This window comes from Cinclus cinclus, chromosome 4 (assembly GCF_963662255.1).
Source record: "Cinclus cinclus chromosome 4, bCinCin1.1, whole genome shotgun sequence".
NCBI lineage: Eukaryota > Metazoa > Chordata > Aves > Passeriformes > Cinclidae > Cinclus > Cinclus cinclus.
In genome coordinates this window covers 15,006,130-15,023,877 of record NC_085049.1, presented here as the reverse complement: position 1 = coordinate 15,023,877, position 17,748 = coordinate 15,006,130, and the positions used below count along the sequence as shown (strand labels likewise).

General features: G+C 41.9%; 1 protein-coding gene across 4 annotated transcripts in view; it reads right to left on the bottom strand.

Moving 5' to 3' along the window:
• Positions 1-4,758: 4,758 nt before the first annotated feature.
• Positions 4,759-17,748, bottom strand: part of FAM107B (family with sequence similarity 107 member B) — a 59,183-nt gene continuing 46,193 nt past the window's right edge. For all 4 annotated transcript variants that reach the window (XM_062491674.1, XM_062491675.1, XM_062491672.1 and 1 more), the window contains 3 exons: positions 14,081-14,264; positions 9,833-9,986; positions 4,759-7,870 (listed from right to left, as the gene is read on the bottom strand). In XM_062491674.1, coding sequence (XP_062347658.1) covers positions 7,754-7,870; positions 9,833-9,986; positions 14,081-14,208 — 399 coding nt within the window. In that variant the 5' untranslated portion in view covers positions 14,209-14,264 and the 3' untranslated portion in view covers positions 4,759-7,753. The remainder of the gene's footprint in view (positions 7,871-9,832; positions 9,987-14,080; positions 14,265-17,748) is intronic.

Below are 17,748 nucleotides of genomic sequence, written 5' to 3'. Positions count from 1 at the left end.
GTCTTAGCGGAAAAATCACGAAATAATAACGCGTTTCCCCAAGAAAACACCAGTCATTCAGTCTCGACAGCTCAGCGCCGCGGTGTTTTCAGCGGGAAGCTTTGGAGGGGGAAGGAAAGACAAGTGCTGGATCCCGCTCCGCTCCGCTTTGCCCAGGAGAGGGCAGCAGGCGGTGGGAGATGAGCGGCGCTGCGGGAGCATCCCTGCGGCATCCCGGCCCCGGCCGCTGCGCCGGGTAAGGACCCGGGTAAGGAAACAGCACATCTTTCAAAGAGGCTTTTATGGCTTTAAGGAGGGCAAGTCGAGTTTGCCCGCAAATTGCTTCTATATATTTTAGGCTTCTTGCTAATCATAGAACGGCTTGGGTTGGAAGGGTGTTTAATGATCACCTGGTTCCAGCCCCCTGCCACGGGGGATCTAAGTGGGATGACACCTAGTGACATCTAGTGGGATGTCACCCACTAGACCAGGCTGCTCAGGGCTCCATCCAACCTTGCCTCGAACGCTTTCGGGGATGGGGCATCCACAGCTTCTCTGGGAAACCTGTTCTAGTGACTCACCACTCTCTGAGTAAAGAACTCCTTCCTAACATATAACCTATATCTCTCCTCTTTTAGTTTCAAACCATTCCCCCTTGTCCTGTGACTATCTGCCCACATAAAAAGTTGCTCCCCCTCAATTTTGTAAGACCCCTTTAGGTACTGGAAGGCCACAATGGGGTTTCCTCAGAACCTTCTCCTCCGCAGGCTGAACAAACCCTGCTCTCTCAGCTTCTCTTCCTAAGAAAGAATGTTCCTGCCCTTGGATCATCTTTGTTGTCTTCTTGGCACCCACTGCAAATCCATGTCCTACTTGTGCTGGAGACCCCAGAGCTGGATGCAGCATTCCAGGTGGGGTCTCACAAGGTCAGGGGCAGCAGAGAAGGAATCAAGGAACAAATTTTTGCCACTCTCCTTTTCATCCCCACAGGGTTTTTCTCATCACAGTCCTTTTTAAGGAGGGCTCTGAGATAAAAGCTCTGAGACGCCTATATTGGTTACTCATTTATGCTCTGTCAGCCAGCCACTCAGAATTTTTATTCCCACCAGCTCCTGGCCCCTGAACACCCAGTATTTCCCATCTCCACTCATCACAAACCAAGGGCTCAGGCTGGGTTTCTCTCCACACTGCAGTAGTTAGCCTCAAACACCCATTTCAGGATCCATCCCAAGGATTCTTTGCCAATTAAATGCCTTTCATTACAAACCAGCCCTGGGATATAATCCAAAGGCAGGGAGGCCTGAATAGGCAGGAAGAGCTTGGGGTGAAAGGAAACAATAGGAAAGGAATCAAAACCACTGTGAGGCTTCAGGGGAAATAAAAAGGCACATGGTACATTAGATGTGAACACAGAAGCAGCCTGTGAGCATCATCCTCAGAGATGCTGTTTAACCTTGGGTACAAGGCAGAGAAACCTTCATCAGTCAGGCACTTGCCTTCCCACTGTCTGTTCCTCCTTCTTCTTTCCCAGACAGCAATCCCTGCTTTCCAGCATCAGGACTGAGTGGGTCTAACTGCAGAGGGGCCTGTAGGTAGTTTGCAGCTCACCTCTTATCTGGTTATCACAGCAATTTCCTAATACACAGGGAATAGAGTTCTTGGTATAAAGTAGAAGCAACTCCCTTGCAACAAGAAAATTATAAAAAATGTAAGATCTCTGTTTGAAGAGAATTTACTCCTTGGTATTTACGAAGTTAATTCTATCTGTACTAGAAATGAGAGTAAAATTTCCCCAACAAACCAGAGGTTGTGATGTATGGAGCCCACTTGGCTCAGCAAATGCCCCAAGTTTACTTTGTTGCTGAGCTCAGCTCATGAAGGTGGTTCCTGAAATTGTATGGAGCAGAATTCACTGAAAGGATTAGCACCAACACAAAGCTGGATGAAAACAAGAGCTTGAACTGCACATTAGAGAAAATCACCCCTTATGACCTACAACCACAGTGATGAGGGACATTCCAGGTTTAACAATGTAAATGTAAGGGGTCTCTCTCTGCTGCTACTGATGAAAACAAAACCCTGATCAGCTTTTCATCACAGAATCTTTTAGGCTTCACTTACCAAAGGGAGAGTTAAAGGACAGATAACCAGATGGACACAACCCCTCTTTCAGGGAGACCATTTCAGATGGGCTGGGTTGCCATGTCCTGACTCCACAGACAGCTCCCTTTGTCTTTCTACATCAAGCAATGCATACCTTAAATGAACCCCACTAAGGGGCTTAGGCTTTCTGGGTGCTCTTGAATTTTTGAGCACAATAAAGTAGACTTGGCATTTTGATTGCATTATTAAAGATTTGTTTCCGAATAGCTGAAGAGGGGGAAAGAAACATGTTTCTGCTTCCCATCTAATCAAGCTGAAGTTTCCATGTGTCAGCCTCAATCTGTGTTAAATTGCTCATGCTATCCACCTGAGAGATTAGACTTGGGTGCATAATGGAAATTAATTCCGAAAATGATTACTCAGATAATTAAGTACTATGGCTATAGCAGTGGGTAATTCTGGCTGTTGGAGCTCCCTCTCAGGTGCTTCACATCCTGCTCCTTCCCACACCACTGTGGAGATGCCACCTCCCCTCCTGCTGGTCAGTGCCTGGGGCAGGTCCCCTCTCTGCAGCCCCCTGCAGAGGCCACGTGTCCCCTCCAAGCACCTGGGCTGATGTCATGGCACCAAGCACCAGAGCCACTGAGAACAGTGCAAAGAAAGGCTCTTCATCACATTAGGAACCACACAGACATGAAAGACTAAATTTACTAAAGGCATCCAGGTGCCTCATCTATCCTGGAGTGCAAAATTCCATGAATAAAAGCAGGTGGTTTGGAGGTGGCATTTGAACTGCCCAGCTTCAGAGTCCTTGCAAGGTGGACAAGGTTCCCTCCAAGTCCAGCGCTGTGGCTCCTTCACAGACAAAGGAAGGCACTACATTCCACAGGGCTGATTGCTCTGCTCTGTTATCAACAAAAAGTGGATGATTAGCTCAAATGCATGCACTTGAGGTCCAGCAAAATCAACCCAGAGAACAGAAGCAGTCCCTGCTAACCTCAGAGAGGCACCACAGGCCATAGGAACAACTCAGTGCAGCCCTCACCTAGGTCTGAAACAATGCAAAAAAAAGCTGTGGAAGAGCATTGGAGTGACAGTCAAGACATCTGTGCTCTATCACCACCACCAAACACTTCCTCTGGCAATGGTTTCTGCCACTTCTATTGAGGAGAGCCATCCTTAACACTGGCAACAGCACCACAAACCTTTACTCTGACAGCTGAAAGATTCCAAACAGCACAAACAGGTTACAGGGGGAGGGGAAAAGTATCTTGTATTTCCATCCTCTGTATCTCATCAAGTGTTTGTGCTCTTTCTATTGCAAAGCCTTGAGAACCCAACTTGCCCTCCCATTCTTCCCCCTATAAACATCAGTTCTGATACTATGGAACTGCACAGCAGCAGCTCTTTGGTCACCAGCTGTTTTCTTAAGTGCCACAGGTCACAAGTGCCACCAGGTACTTTAGGTTATGGACACTATCCACAGACCCTGTAAGAGCAGCTAAGGGACCTCAAGGTACTTCCTTTCCATACAACTATGGCATGACACAACCCATCTGCCTATGGCCACAGGAGCACAGGCAAAGCTCCCAGTGGTGCTTGAAAGCCACATGGCAAAACCTATTAGCTCAAGGCAATCCAAAAAAGCAGACAAAAGGAGGATCATCTTTTCTCCTGGACATGCTACAAAAGCAGATCACCACTTTCTTTCTGGAGCTGGAGTGAATATCAAATGATAATTCAACACACATTTGGCTACACTTGAGGTAGGAGAGAACAAGGCAGTTGTCTCCAACAGGCCATAGAAACTCACCCCTTATTAACTCTCTGTTCTTTTTTACCTCCCTCCCTCTGAAAGCTCCTGGAGTGGATCCAGCGTCATTGCAGCAGCAGTGCCAGGACCCGTTCCACATGCTGAGCAGTTTTCTGAAGGAAAAAAGCATTTCCTGACATCTGTTCTGAATACACTGCTCTCCTCCTTCCCCACTTCATTTCACCCCATGCTCTTCTCCAGTTCCCCCTCCAGTGTCACCTGACAAGCTGATCAGGGCTCAGCAGTGCAAACTGAGGGAGGATCTTTGTGGAGAGCTGATGCCCTGCCCATCTCCTGCTACCTTCCCTATCTGCTGTTGACACAGGATTTGCTCCTTGGCACTGAGCTGTCTGACCCTAACCCAGTAAATAATTTGTGCCTGCACCTTTTTTCTCATGCCTAAGTCTTTCCTACTAGAATCACATATTGGAGCACTGGCCAAATTAAAAGGAGCATTGTAGGACTTGATCCCAGGACCAGGCTTGTTACTCTCTTCTCACTCTCATTTGAAATGGAGCTATTACAATGCTGGTAATTCTAAGGATTGATACGGAATGATTTCCACAATTACCTGACTCCCATGGGAAGTTTCCCCCCAAGCTCTGCCTCACCTTGGATTACCTGAACAGCTGCACAGTCTTGTTAAAGCCTTTCTAAATCAAATATATTCAAAGAATACTGCTTAGAGACACAGCAAACTCTGTCAACTTTTGCACATAGAAACATGGATACAGGGTTTTAAGGAACCAAGAGTCATGATGATCTTGATACTTCCCCCACACTGCAGAATTTTAAACAATCTGGATGTCTCAGTGCAGCCCCCAAGGTTTTGTTTTTGGCAGGATGTGACAGACACCACAACATACACCAAGCATGTAGTAGATTTTATTAAGCATAACTTTGGTTCTAAGTATTCCACCCTCATTCTTGTAATACCTTCAGTTAAAAACAATTGTACAAGAGCAAATACAAAAAATATTAAATTATGAAAACAAATCCATTAAGGCTCCCTTTTTATATTTATATATATTTATATATGTACACTCAAACAAGTGCAGATATTAACAGAATGTTAAAGCCACAAAAATGCTAAAAAATTTACTACTATACTATCAAAAGCAAGAGTTTTTAAAAAAGTACAAAGTGGTGAGCAATTTTCAGATCACTGAAGTATTTGCTGGATTGCTTCAAAACCCATATAGCTGTAGGGCAGATAATTGCTTACGCTCACTGCCAAGCAGTTTCTTACTTGAGTAGCTGCACAGGACACTTGTGGTGTGACTGGCCACCCATTGAAGGGTTGCCCAATCCTGACTTGAAATACAAGTTTTTGCCTGTCAAAATTGATATGAAGGTTGCTGGGGTTCCTAGACTAAAGGATTAGCAGGATTCAAAGATGCTCTAACACACACGTTGATGTTTGGTTCACACAGAGTTAATTCCAATGAAAACCAAAAAGTAACTTCATGATGTATGTACAAAGGAGTTTTCTGGCCTCCTGTGTTTCAGAAAGAGAAACTCTACCCTGAATCACAAGCTAACCTGGGGAGAAAGCAGACTGCCTTTAGCCTTGAGGGTCCAATCCAACACATCCTCTAAAGCCAAAAAGGGAGTCTTTGTCCCCCACCACTCCCAGTGCCACCAATTTCATTTCACTGTGCATGTGTGGTAGGATACCAAAGGGGTTAACACAAAAATGGTCTGCTTGAGCCAGAGGAAGGTTTCCTCACTCACTTCTAGACTTTTCCACACTGAGCAGAAGGTTAATGTGGAGCTGAAACCAAGAGGGAGGATGTTTGATAGACTGGGAACAGCTAAGATGAAGCATGAGCAGGGCATGGAAGGCTCGGACATACCACTCCCTCAACAGCATGAAATAAAATCAGTGCAAGTGTTGGAATCATGTGTTGCCAGAGAAGATCCTCTCCTACCACGAGAAGGGAAGGAGAGAGGGAAGAACCTGCAGCATTCAGGGTGTTCCTTTGTTGAGATAATACATGGAAGAGTCTTACATTTGGCCTTTGTCCTCTGTACGTCCATAATCTGAACAGTCTGTTAGACCATCTTCACATTTAATCTTCTAGACATGAGTCACACTGCAAGTCTAAATCAATGGCAATACGCTTATCACAATTCAATTTACCCTCAATCTGATTATGTCCTCACAAAAATGCCTTAACAAATTCAAGTCTGTATCTAGGAAACATTTCTAATTGTGAGCATTTTGTCCCAAATGCTAATCTGAAATCGTATTTAAAATGTCCAATACTTACAGGAAAGGCAAAAGGAACAATAAAAACCAAACCAACAGCCCTCCACCACACCTTCACAATACAAACATGCTACTGCTGATATTAATAAAAAGTGTTCTCAAACAGTTATGTCCAACGTAATTACAAAGTAGAAATTACTGTGTTAGGCATCCTAAGGCAAAGGTTAGGGATTAGATCCTCAGTGGTATGTATGAACACAGTTTCAGTGAGAGCTAGGACTGTTCTGAACAAGGAAAATGTAGATTTCTGCCCAGATTGTGAAGATATATCTGCACCCAATGTCACCAGGTAAGAATCCAATTCAATAATCCTACATGAGCAATCTGTTCCCCACTCCTCATCCCAGGCTTTCCTGGATAACTAGTAGTCATAAGCATGAAGGATTAGATTCTGTCACCCTCGTGCAAGCTGAGCAATGTTTTATGTAATGGCAAGTCACAGGGGCAGCTTGTGGAAAGGCAGAAGATGACAGAATTGGACCCAAAGTCTCTGTGGTAACACACTTCCCTTCTTTCTTGAGGCTGAATGAAGGATGAGACAAAATTAATTTCATTTTATGCCTCATTTTTGGGAAAAAAAATCCATTTCAGTAGATTCCAGTAACTGGTTTGGTCTGGTTTAAACACCTCTCTCTACTGCAGAAACTGCAACAAGTGTCTGCAAGCAAAGAGTAGGAACTCGGGGCAGATCAGTTCCAGCAAATGAGTTCAAACACTACCAAGTGATGTGTTAACACTGTACTCTGTTCAGCATGTCCTTGGGGGAGAAAGGCCACAACACCAAAGTAAGCAGGATTTCAAAATATGAAAAGCAGAAGAGAGATCATTTTGCTTTGAGAGGTAAATTCACAGGTAGCACTTCATAGGCCTGTACACAAGAGTGTCAAGTTTACAGACAGCGATAAATCAGCCTCTGGAGTCTCCCTGTGAAAGGACCATCAGATTTTCACTCTTTCATAGCCCAAATTCTACATGCCAAACAGCAAGAAATGGGCTTTAAGGCTGCTTAACTTTTCACTGCTGGTGAATTTTAAGCATTCTCATCTTGCCCACACCTACCCATCTTAGTGGGGATGGGCAGCAGTAATCAGCACACCTCATATCCTCCTAGATATAATAAAAATTCCAACTAAACATGTATTATTGTGGGATATACACAAGCTGTAGGTCTAGATGGAGGAAATCTACCTACACAGCAAAGATTGATATCACAGGAGGATTTGTGTTCTGTTTTAAAGCAAAATATAATCTGTGTATCTCCACTACACGAGGATCACAAGAGTTAAAGCAGTGCAACACTGAAGAAGTTTCTCTAGTATCCCTGGTTAAAATCTCTGAGAAAGCATGTCAGCCTGGTCCATGACACTGAACTGACAAAGACACTCCTTATCCACTGATCTCAGGACTGTATTTGGCAAGTCGATCTGTTTACGATACTGTCTTTTTAATCCACATGTGCCAGGAATAAAAAAACTCTCCTCTTCAGTAAGTGTCAGCTGTTATTTTCCCTCTTGAGGGGCAAATGTGAGACAACTTGCAAAAGCCTCTCTCTGCAGGAAAGCTGGAAGTCTAAGCAGGCGCTGGCTCTAGGAGTCAGGTGCTTCTGTTGCTTCCTGGACCGTCCTCCTCAAGTTGCCCTTGACTTTGACAAATTCAGGTGCATTTTCCTGCTCTTCCTGTATCTTCTGCTTCTCCAGTTCCAGCTTAAAAAGGAATCAATCACATGTTAAAAAAAAAGTATAGAAAACACATCACTGAAACACAAGACAAAAAACTAAAGGTTTCAATAACTGACCATGCCAAACTCTTTAAATTGCTTCCTTTCTTTGTCTCATGGAAAAGATAAAATTGCCTTTCTTTGGGAGTATCTGTTCTCATAAACAATAAATCTTTTCAAATCCTTGGCTCTAGCTTGTTCCAGATGTCCACCTTCACCAGACAGACAAAAACTTTGCAAGCCCAGGACAAGAACAAGATGAAGCATTTTTTAAGAAATTCTTGGACATCTTCATTAAAGAAGCAACAGTAATTCCCTTCTCTGGCTTTTACAACAGAACAAGGAAGAATGTGCCTCGTGGGAGAACACGTGAACAGCTACTACTGAGCACACTTGCAGAACTGATTTCTGAATGTTTACATATGAAGTTCTGTATCTAACTTGAGCCTCTTTAAGAGTATCTGGTTTGCCTATCACATAAAGCAATAAAAAACCCAAAAATCTTTGTTGGCCCTTAGCCATTCACTTTTGAGAGCCAGTTCACTGACTTTTTTAACCAAGCTGGAGTTTCTGCCCATGCAGACACCTGAAATTTCCATGTGAGGAATGGAAAGGCTCTGTGTGGCAAGACAATGTAAGCAGTGCCCATCCAGCACAGGCTCACATATGGCACAAAATATGGATTGCTAGTGATCCTTAGGGAAGGCAGATGAATTGGCAGAAAGGAAGAAAAAAAACCTTTAGAAAACTAACAAAAGTGCCTGAAAGGGGCTTTTTTTTTAAATAGAACAAGGTCTGCCTGATTAACGAGGACCATGTACAGCTCACCTAAATAATCTCTCCTTTGTCTCTGGTTCACTGACAAGGGACATGCCTTGTTACTATAAATCACAACAATGTCCCTCCATAAGCCATGCTGTCAATTAATGCCATTCCTATGATGTTTACAAAGTCACAGAACTGTTTGCAATGGGCAGGCTTTTCCTCTTCTAAGAGAATTTTCTAATCTATGTTGGATGGCTCAGTTTCAAATCAAATCTTTCCACAAGCTGAACCATTCAAAGCTGGGCCCTTAAGAGAGATAAGAAAAATGACAGGACAATACACTTAAAAATACAATAGCCTTCTCCAAAAATATTTCTAAACATAATTAAAATAGAAAAAACACCCAACCTATAATAAAACCCTAAAACCTGTAATGATTGGATTACATTTAATTTTTAACAGTAATTATTTGGCTTAATTGATTTCCTTTGAGAAACACAGTAGATACTGTTTTAAAGCATTTATTAATAGCATTCATTTATTTTAAATATTGCACAGTGACTTCTCTGATAAGCTGTTTCATTGCAGAGATATTGCCTCTCAGGCACATGAAGTGCTTCCAGAGGCACTGAGACATTTGGCTGGCCCTGTGCCTGGCAAAAAGCTTCACCACGAGGAACTCCAACTCCACATCCTCTCCATGCACAGGGTCTGAGGACTTTTTCTTTCACTTGAAAACACCAATGGGCTCACACATTTTTAAGACTACAAAAGATCTTCTAAGTATTATCTGGTTTCTTACATAAACCACGAAATTGATTTTAACTTATTAAATGTAATTTCGATGTACTACAGCCTAACAGGCATTCTTAGTGGATTACAGTTAGGAGTACAAAAAATTGACCACAGTTTCAATGGTTAAATAGCATTAGTGCTCCATACACATTCCTGTTGGCTGGTACAGGATTCATTTGACCAAAGGCAGACCCCCATATGCAGTTCCTAACCACTAAGTGACAACAGGCAATTAAAGAGTGTGATTTGACTTATCCTAAGAGATATCTGAATTTAACAAGGGGAAATATGCCAAAAATTGGCTGCTGCTTCTCTTCTGTCTCCAAAGGGAGCCTCAGGTAAGTAGCTCAGATGCAGATGTGCAAATGTCTGCTATTCCTCATCTTACCTGCTCCAGTTTCTGCTGCCGTTTCAGTAGCTCTATTTCCAGGTCTGACTTCTTCTTTTGTGCTTCCTCTTCTTTTTGTTGTTTAATAACTTGATCTCGTTTCCTTTTCTCCATCACCTTCTGTAGCTCTGGTTTGTTCTGAGGTGCAAGACCCCTTCAAATTACATGGGGGGGCGGGGAGAAAAAAAGGAGATCAGTTTTAATTAGCAGGAATTCACACAGAATTGCAGGCAGCTTTACTAAAATCAAGTAGTTGCCTGTTTAAATACATTGGGATATAAATTAAAAGGAAAAAAAACATGCAGACATCATCCTGATTGCTAACCAGTACCCTAAGCTAGATTTAAGATGTATAATCACCGAAGAAATTTTCCTTTAATGTGCATGCTAGTATTTCTTGTGTATACTTGATTAACTTTGTTTAGTCTTCACTCTATTCTCTTGATTCCAAAAAAATAGACTGAAAAAGCCATCACAGATCAAGACATTATCAGAACTAGAAACAAATTTTGGGCAAGAAGAATTTGCTTGGTGCCTGATAACTCAGGTCTGTGTTCAGACAGTCCTGTGCAGGCTCTTCTGCCCAAAGAAGTCTGCACGGACAAAACAAAAAAGTGGTCTGTCACACTGCTCCTGGAAATCATGGATTCTCTCCTTTCCTTGAAAATGTGATAGCTTTACCCATGCCTGGCTGTGAAGCTATTTCCAGTGAGAGCTCCCAGGCTACAGTAAGCATTACAAAGAGCCTAAGACAACAAAAATCAGAATAAAAAAGTTGCCATCACCCTGGAGACCAGACAAAGCTGGGAGGATTCTCCCTCTGACAAGCCTTTAGGTGCTGCATGAACTGAATGTTTTGAGCCTGTTCAGCACAAATTGCTTTCCAAGCCAGCTTCTCTGGAATGAGAAAGCTCACTCCTCGGGAAGATGCATGATGTTATTTATATGGGCACACACATGGATACTCACTCCTACTTATTTTTGTGACTTCAGCTACTTCTTATATCTACGTAATGCTATGATGGTTTCAAAATTTGTTATAAGATTCAGAGCTCTCCCTGTTATTCAGGCATTAGCAACACTTAAGGCAGAGCAGAGAGATCTGAAATTTGTCTTTGTTATTGCTGTCTTTCCTGTGAAGATGATTATATGAAAGCATCCAGCGTTAAGTTTAACATCACCCATTTTTTATTTCAACTTTAAGAAATTCAGTAATCTGAATAAGCTTTCAGAAAGCATATTTTTACCCTTCCTACTTGCTATACATCTGTGGTTGCCTAATTATTCATTAATATGCATATCTGACAGCATGTCCAATAAAACATTAAAATGCCATTTTATGGTAGCATCTAGGAATGACTCCATATATTATGCAACACTCTATCCCTGTAAATACCCTGACAGCAAAATCAAATATTTAGCAACACCAAATGCTGCTCCCTATTTCTCATAATAGATCTCATGGCCCGAGTGCAACAGAAGCTACAAGACCCTGTTCATATTTTATGTTTTATGCTATTTTAATTACATTTTAGCACATAGAACTGAAGTCAGGCAGGAAAAGCTGTAGTCATTTTTTTTTACTACTACTACTACTACTACTACTGCTACTACTACAACTGGATTGGTGAGAGCAGAGTCAGTGGAAGCTTCCACACTGGCAATCAGCAGTCAAAACTGCCACAAACCAGGAAGCAGCTGCCGAGTAACATCACTGTTGCTGCTTTCTCACTGAGGTTGCACCGTAACAATGCAGAGGCAGAGACTGGTTCAGATGTGCTGGAACAAAGGGAACCTGCAGAAGCTACAATTAAATACAACCCCTCAGTCCAATCAGGTGGGGGTGGCAGATCTGTAACAGAACTACAAAGCTTTTGTGAAAAGGAAAAGCAACAAACTGGTGGATACTGGATTAACTGGGGTCTTGTATCATCTGGTGACTGTTCTGGTTAAATTACGAATCATAAGGCTTTGATATAGAGGAAGCAAAGTGTGTTACAACACAAGTGAGAGCTGATTGGTTTAAAACCTCTGGAAGGGACAGCACCAATATTCTGCAGAGCTGAATATTAATTAGTAAAAACAATATAAGTGACCAGTGCCTTGAGGTCTCATCACTTGAACCCATTTTTCTGTGGCTTTTTGTTTTTTGGCTTTTTTTGGCTTTTTTTTATCTCTCCCCAAAACAGCTACCATTTCTGCAAGTAAATAACTATACCAGTTCTAGGCCTGACAGACACTGCTCACAGAGGGCATGGAGGATGACTGGACCAGTACTAGCTACTATCTTCCAACATCCACTTCTGGCTGTCCAGAGCTGATGGGTCCAAAAAGTGAAGCTGCTGATGCCTACACTGAGTCTTTGCAACAAAATAAGCACCATGTTAAGCAGACTTCTGTAAAGTCCTCCACACATTTGACAGTTTGCTGTACCAAAGCAGAACAGAGCCTAATATCTACATTACTGAAAAGCCTCCTATCAGAGCTAGTACAGTGACAAAAGCACAGAAGACTAACCCTCCTCGAAAAGATACCAATTTTTCTGCTGGTGAAAATCCTCAAAGTATTTATTTCTGCACCAATAAATAAGAATCTAAAATTACCAGCTGCAGCTAATCAAAATTAAAATAAGAGAAGAGAGGGTATTAAGGTCTGCACAACTTCTCTGTGTAATAGGATATTTTCCTAGAAGAATAGAACTCCATACTATTTAGAAGTGCTGTATGCTTTCACAAAACTTAAAAAAAAAAAAAAACAGTCTTAATTTATTGCAGCCTCCACATCCTCCAGATTAAGATCACCAGGAAACTTCAACTATTTTCCTTTCAATGACTATAAACTTTTTGCTGCCAGGAACTGACTTTGATGTTTAATCCCATTAACAAAAAATAGGACAAACACCTATTTAGGCCAGTTTTTTCCAATTCAGTTGGCATTCTGTAAAATATCTCTCCATCACTGAAGAAATGCTATATTGTGTATGCAATCCATTTAGAATTAAGTCTCTAAGCCCAGCATTTATGAGGATTTTGCTATTACACACAGAAAGACCCCTTCTGCCTTCAAAATACTACAGTGCTAAAGTATTGTAGCTTCTCTCTATAAAAAAAAAAGGGAGAAGGAGGGGGGTTGGGGGGGGGAGAGAGAGAGAGAGAGAGAAAATCTGCCATAATGTGACTCTTCCTGCCAAACAGACAAATCTAGTTGTGCTGGAGTAGCCAAATTTATGGCTTTTTACTCTTCTTCATCAAGGTTCTGGGTCTCAAAAAGTCAGAATGGCTGCTACCATCAGCTTTCTGCTCAAATGCACTCTGAAATACCGTTCTTCCACTTCCGTTTTAAGATCCCCATATCCTGCCTTTGAAAAGTCCATTTTGGGTTTCTTCAATGCACCAAAGCATCAACTGGTATCACAGCTGGTTTCTGTTGCTTTAAACAAAGGAGCATCAACAGGCATAGTGCCTCTTCCTTCACCAGGTGGTCTGGTGGCTACTTTCTTAATGTGTTTTCTAAATGACTTCTCTGTTGCTGAAGAGTTTTATTAACAGAACTTCAGCTATTTCTGGGCCAGGTGCTTGTGTCTCTGAAGTTGATGAAATGAAGACATGGCTGTTTACATCTCCAAAAGCAATATACAGAGCAACAGCTGTGCATCCCATCCTAGAGAGGAGCAGGCAGCCTTTGCAACACATACAAAGAAACACTTGTGCAGCAGCACAGCAGGCACCAGACTATCATAGTACATTGTGAGACAGATCAAATAAGTAGAGAACAGTTTCATGTGAAATAAACTACATGATTTCTCTGATTTAAAAGTGGCCTCATAAATTCAGTGCACTGGGGATGGTGAAAGCCCACAGACTTTATCATCCTGCTGTTAATAGCAAAATTTTGATATATCAAAATATCAAATACTTGATAATGTACAAGACAAATTACAGTGCCCAGGTAACTCACATGAAATATAATGGAGAACTAAACTGCTTCCCCTCAAAACTGACCCTCTGAATATTTACAAACACAAAACAAGAAGCCTTATAAGGCAAGCTTTTGCACTGAAATTCAAACAGAAATAAATGCCAAAGTTAAGAATTAGAGTCTTTCAACTTACAAGATCAGAATCAACAAACAATGCCAGCTGGGTTTTGGGGACAATGTCATTCTCATGAAACTAAAACTCAGGTTGTGTGTTTGGGGTGGGAGGGAGGGGGGTTGGGAGGGTGCCACCAGTGATTGTTAGACTCTTACCTTTTCTGATTCATAAGCAGCTCTCTATGGAGGTCTTGATGATTCCGGGATGACTTCACAGGATTAATTAATTTTTGAGGTCTAATTAATTCAGGATTGTCATCATCTATGTAGTCTGGTTCAGCCATAATCTTTCTTGGAATGGGAAATGGATCTTTGGGTTCAGAGTCCTTGTTCACAGTATCTGTAAAACAGGAAAAACTGTAGTGAATCTACACTGAAAGGCCTTTTAAAGATGTCCTAAACCACAAAGGCAGCATATTATGCTGGCAACAGTCATGCTTTTGCTGGATTAGTTTTGTCTGTAGAAAGTAAAAGCTCTCAGAGCAAACATCAGTAGCATTTTTTGAAATACCAACAATTTTTCAACAATGGCATCTCCAACAGCCTTCATCCAGTGCCTTGGAGTCACGAGTTTCCCCCATTTTGAGAAGAACTTGACAAATAATTTAGTTTAAGTGTGTGAAGACCCTTACTGATTTTAATAAGCCTATTCAGATGAAACATTTTTGGATCAGTAGTACTGAGACCCTAAAGACATTTTAAATACTGTGATTATGTATCAAAAGCACACAGAGTCTCATTTTGTGCTGTCACAGTGGCATGTCAGCTGTGGGGAAAACACTTCTATGGATAAGCAAGCCTTGAACTGTATCGAGCAAAAGCTTCCATGTGGAAATTGCCAGATATGCAATTGTGATAGGGGACTGATTTCTGAGTGGAAAAGTAGAGGAGAAAAAAAGTTAGGTGAGGTTGTTCCTTAAAGGCTGTATTCCACCCAGTGAAAATCCACAGAAATCCATTGGCCTGAAGGCAATGAATTTATGATTTATTTAATTTAGAAACGTAGCACTTTCCTATCCTGCTACAGAAAACTTATTTTCATATCAAATCACAACATTTTGAATCAATAGCTGACTAGTAAACAATGTTTTTCAAATAATTCATATGTGACCATTCATATTCCTTTCCATTAAAAAGCAACACTCACAAGATGACCAGCATCCAAATCAAAGCACATTCAGGGAAATTCTGTCTCTCTTCACTTTTGTGAAAACCTGCACGCAAAATCTGTAGTTGTCAGTCTGATGAAATATTGGCCCCTCACATAGACTCAGAAAAAAATCTCAGCATGTGGGTTTACAGACATGAATCAACGGGACATGAAGGAAAAGGCGAGAGGCTTCCATTCTCCTGACTGGCAGAACAGCTGAATGCTGCACACTCTACTCATGGGGCTCCGAGATAAATCAGAGAATCTGGGATCTGCTGTGCTGTTTCCAGTAAAAGCTGAATATGTGCTTTAATTCAGATCCCACTGTTACCAGCCCTTCCCTCCCTTTCTCACCCCATGAGCTACAAAACCTATGTTCAGCCACAGTTTAATCCCTGAACTATTTTCTTTCAGCAGGACTCTCATACTGTTGCTCAGCTCTGATCAAATCCACTTGATACAGCAGAAAGATTTTCACTTAATACTTCAGTAGATTAAAACTGAACAGTACCACCATCACCCAGCTGCAGCTGCTCACAGGTGAGGAAGTAAAACAACATGGAAGTTTTCAGCAGATGCAAGAAGGATAATCTGGATTTGAGTGTGTCCAGTAGACCTGGCAAAGGTTTTTCAGCTTCGTTTTCAGAATGGATGATGTAAACTGTGTTTTAGTGGTGCTGCATCTCACACACCAAATTTCTGGAGAAATTTGTGGAGAAACTTCAATGCGAATCAGCTCACCAGCGTGAGCTGCTCTCAGGGTGGCTCCTTCATGAGTTCTTCAAGGAAAGTTCATATGAAGAATTTCTGAATTCTGTGCGGGGTGTCAGGTCTCACAGGGACCTCTGAAAATACTATAAAAATCTGCCCACAAAAATATGGAAAATATGGAAATGTATTGCTTTTCATGGCAGAAACCTCTTACTGACACTGACAGTGGAATAAGAAAACTTCTCCTGTCACCACTTCAGAGTCCTCCTTGCTTCAATCAAGCAACCAGCTATCACTACACATGCCAAATATATGGGCTTACTAGAAAACAGGTCAGAAGAAGCTTGGAAGACTTCTAATTCAACCTCCTCCTGAGAGCAGGAAAAGCCATGAGATCAGAGCAGGTTGCTCAGGACATTTCCCAGTAAGACCCTGAAACTTCCCCAAGGCTGCACAGCCTCTGTGGATGACCACTTTAGCCTTTCTTCACTGTGGTTCTTCTTACCTATACCTACATGAACCTCTTGTTCCAACTCCAGCCTGCTGCCTCTCATGCTCCAGCTACACACTCAGGTGAAGAGTCTGGGTCAATCTCCTTGGAAAGCACCTTCCAGGCACAGGGGGCTGCTGTTTGGTCCCGCCAAACCTCTGCTCTGAGCTGAGCCAGTCCAGGTCCCTCAGCCTCCACCACAGCCCATCTTGGGGGTCTTTGGCTAAACTCACATCTCACTGTTCCATAGCATGCCAAACAAAAACCAAAACAGTCCCCCAAAACCCCTCATCACGCACCACACAGCACCATGCTGTTAATTAACATTTGTAGAGGTCTATTCTCTTTAGCACAGATAGTAAATAAACAAGCTTTTTCTTACACAAAGACAACATTTCATTCTTCCTCAGTGTTCACATCAGGCTTATTACAACTAAAATAACTCAAATATTACATATCCAACCTCCACCCAAAATAAACCTTCTCTGTAAATATTTGTTTTGCTTTACTCCTCTATCAATTCTGTTGCCCTGATGTGTCTGTGAGTCTTCTAGAAGCCATTTATCAATGGCTCTCTGTTAAAGTAAATCCAAAAATAACCTGCTGCTTCTTCAAGATAATTCCTGTTTGCTTAGGTGGAGATGAAAAAGGCAGATTTACTCTACAACTGCCATCGACAATGTACAATTTTCTTGACACAAGCCCCTGAAAAACAATTTGATTCAATCATTTCTCAAAGTGTGGTGCAGTATTTTGCAGCACATCGATTTGGTTTGAGGAAGCCCTTAAAGTGAAGTCTATTTTTACTTCTTTCTTCTGTCCCATCATTATTTTTAAAACATGCATTCAACTCAGAGGTCAGGAATTGTGGTTTCCTACTGTATCATGACTCTACTAGCAGCAAACATGAATGAATAAAAACTCCCCTGGGAAGAGTCCTTTCATAAGTGATTAAGCTGCAAATGACTTCAACTAGGATTTCCAAACAGAGCCAGCAACACAGGGCACCCAATTCCCACTCAGTGAATTCTCTCTCACCCTCTGCAAACCTCAGCCGGGCTGGTGGCCACCAAAAAAGTCCTGCACAGTCACTGTGAAATGTAAGTCACTGCAAACAATACAATTAAGATAAGATTAAGATATGATCTCTACCCACACCCTGTCAAAGCTAACATTTACAAAAGCACAGGGAAGTGTCACATTAAAAGGAAATTGAGGCACAAAGGATTCACCACACCAAGGGCAGACAGGACCACAGCACTTTATCCCCGGAGTTTCATTCTGAGGTGCAGGCTCACACCATTAAACCAGTCAAGCTTGATGACAGAATCCCTTAAAAGTACTTAAACAAGTTTAATCAATGTTCAAGCGATAACAATTAAAACATTATTAATTCCATGAGTCTCTAGTGCTCATCACCACAAGAAGTCACAGCCCATAAAGCTGCTTTCAGATCATCACTAGGTGCTACAG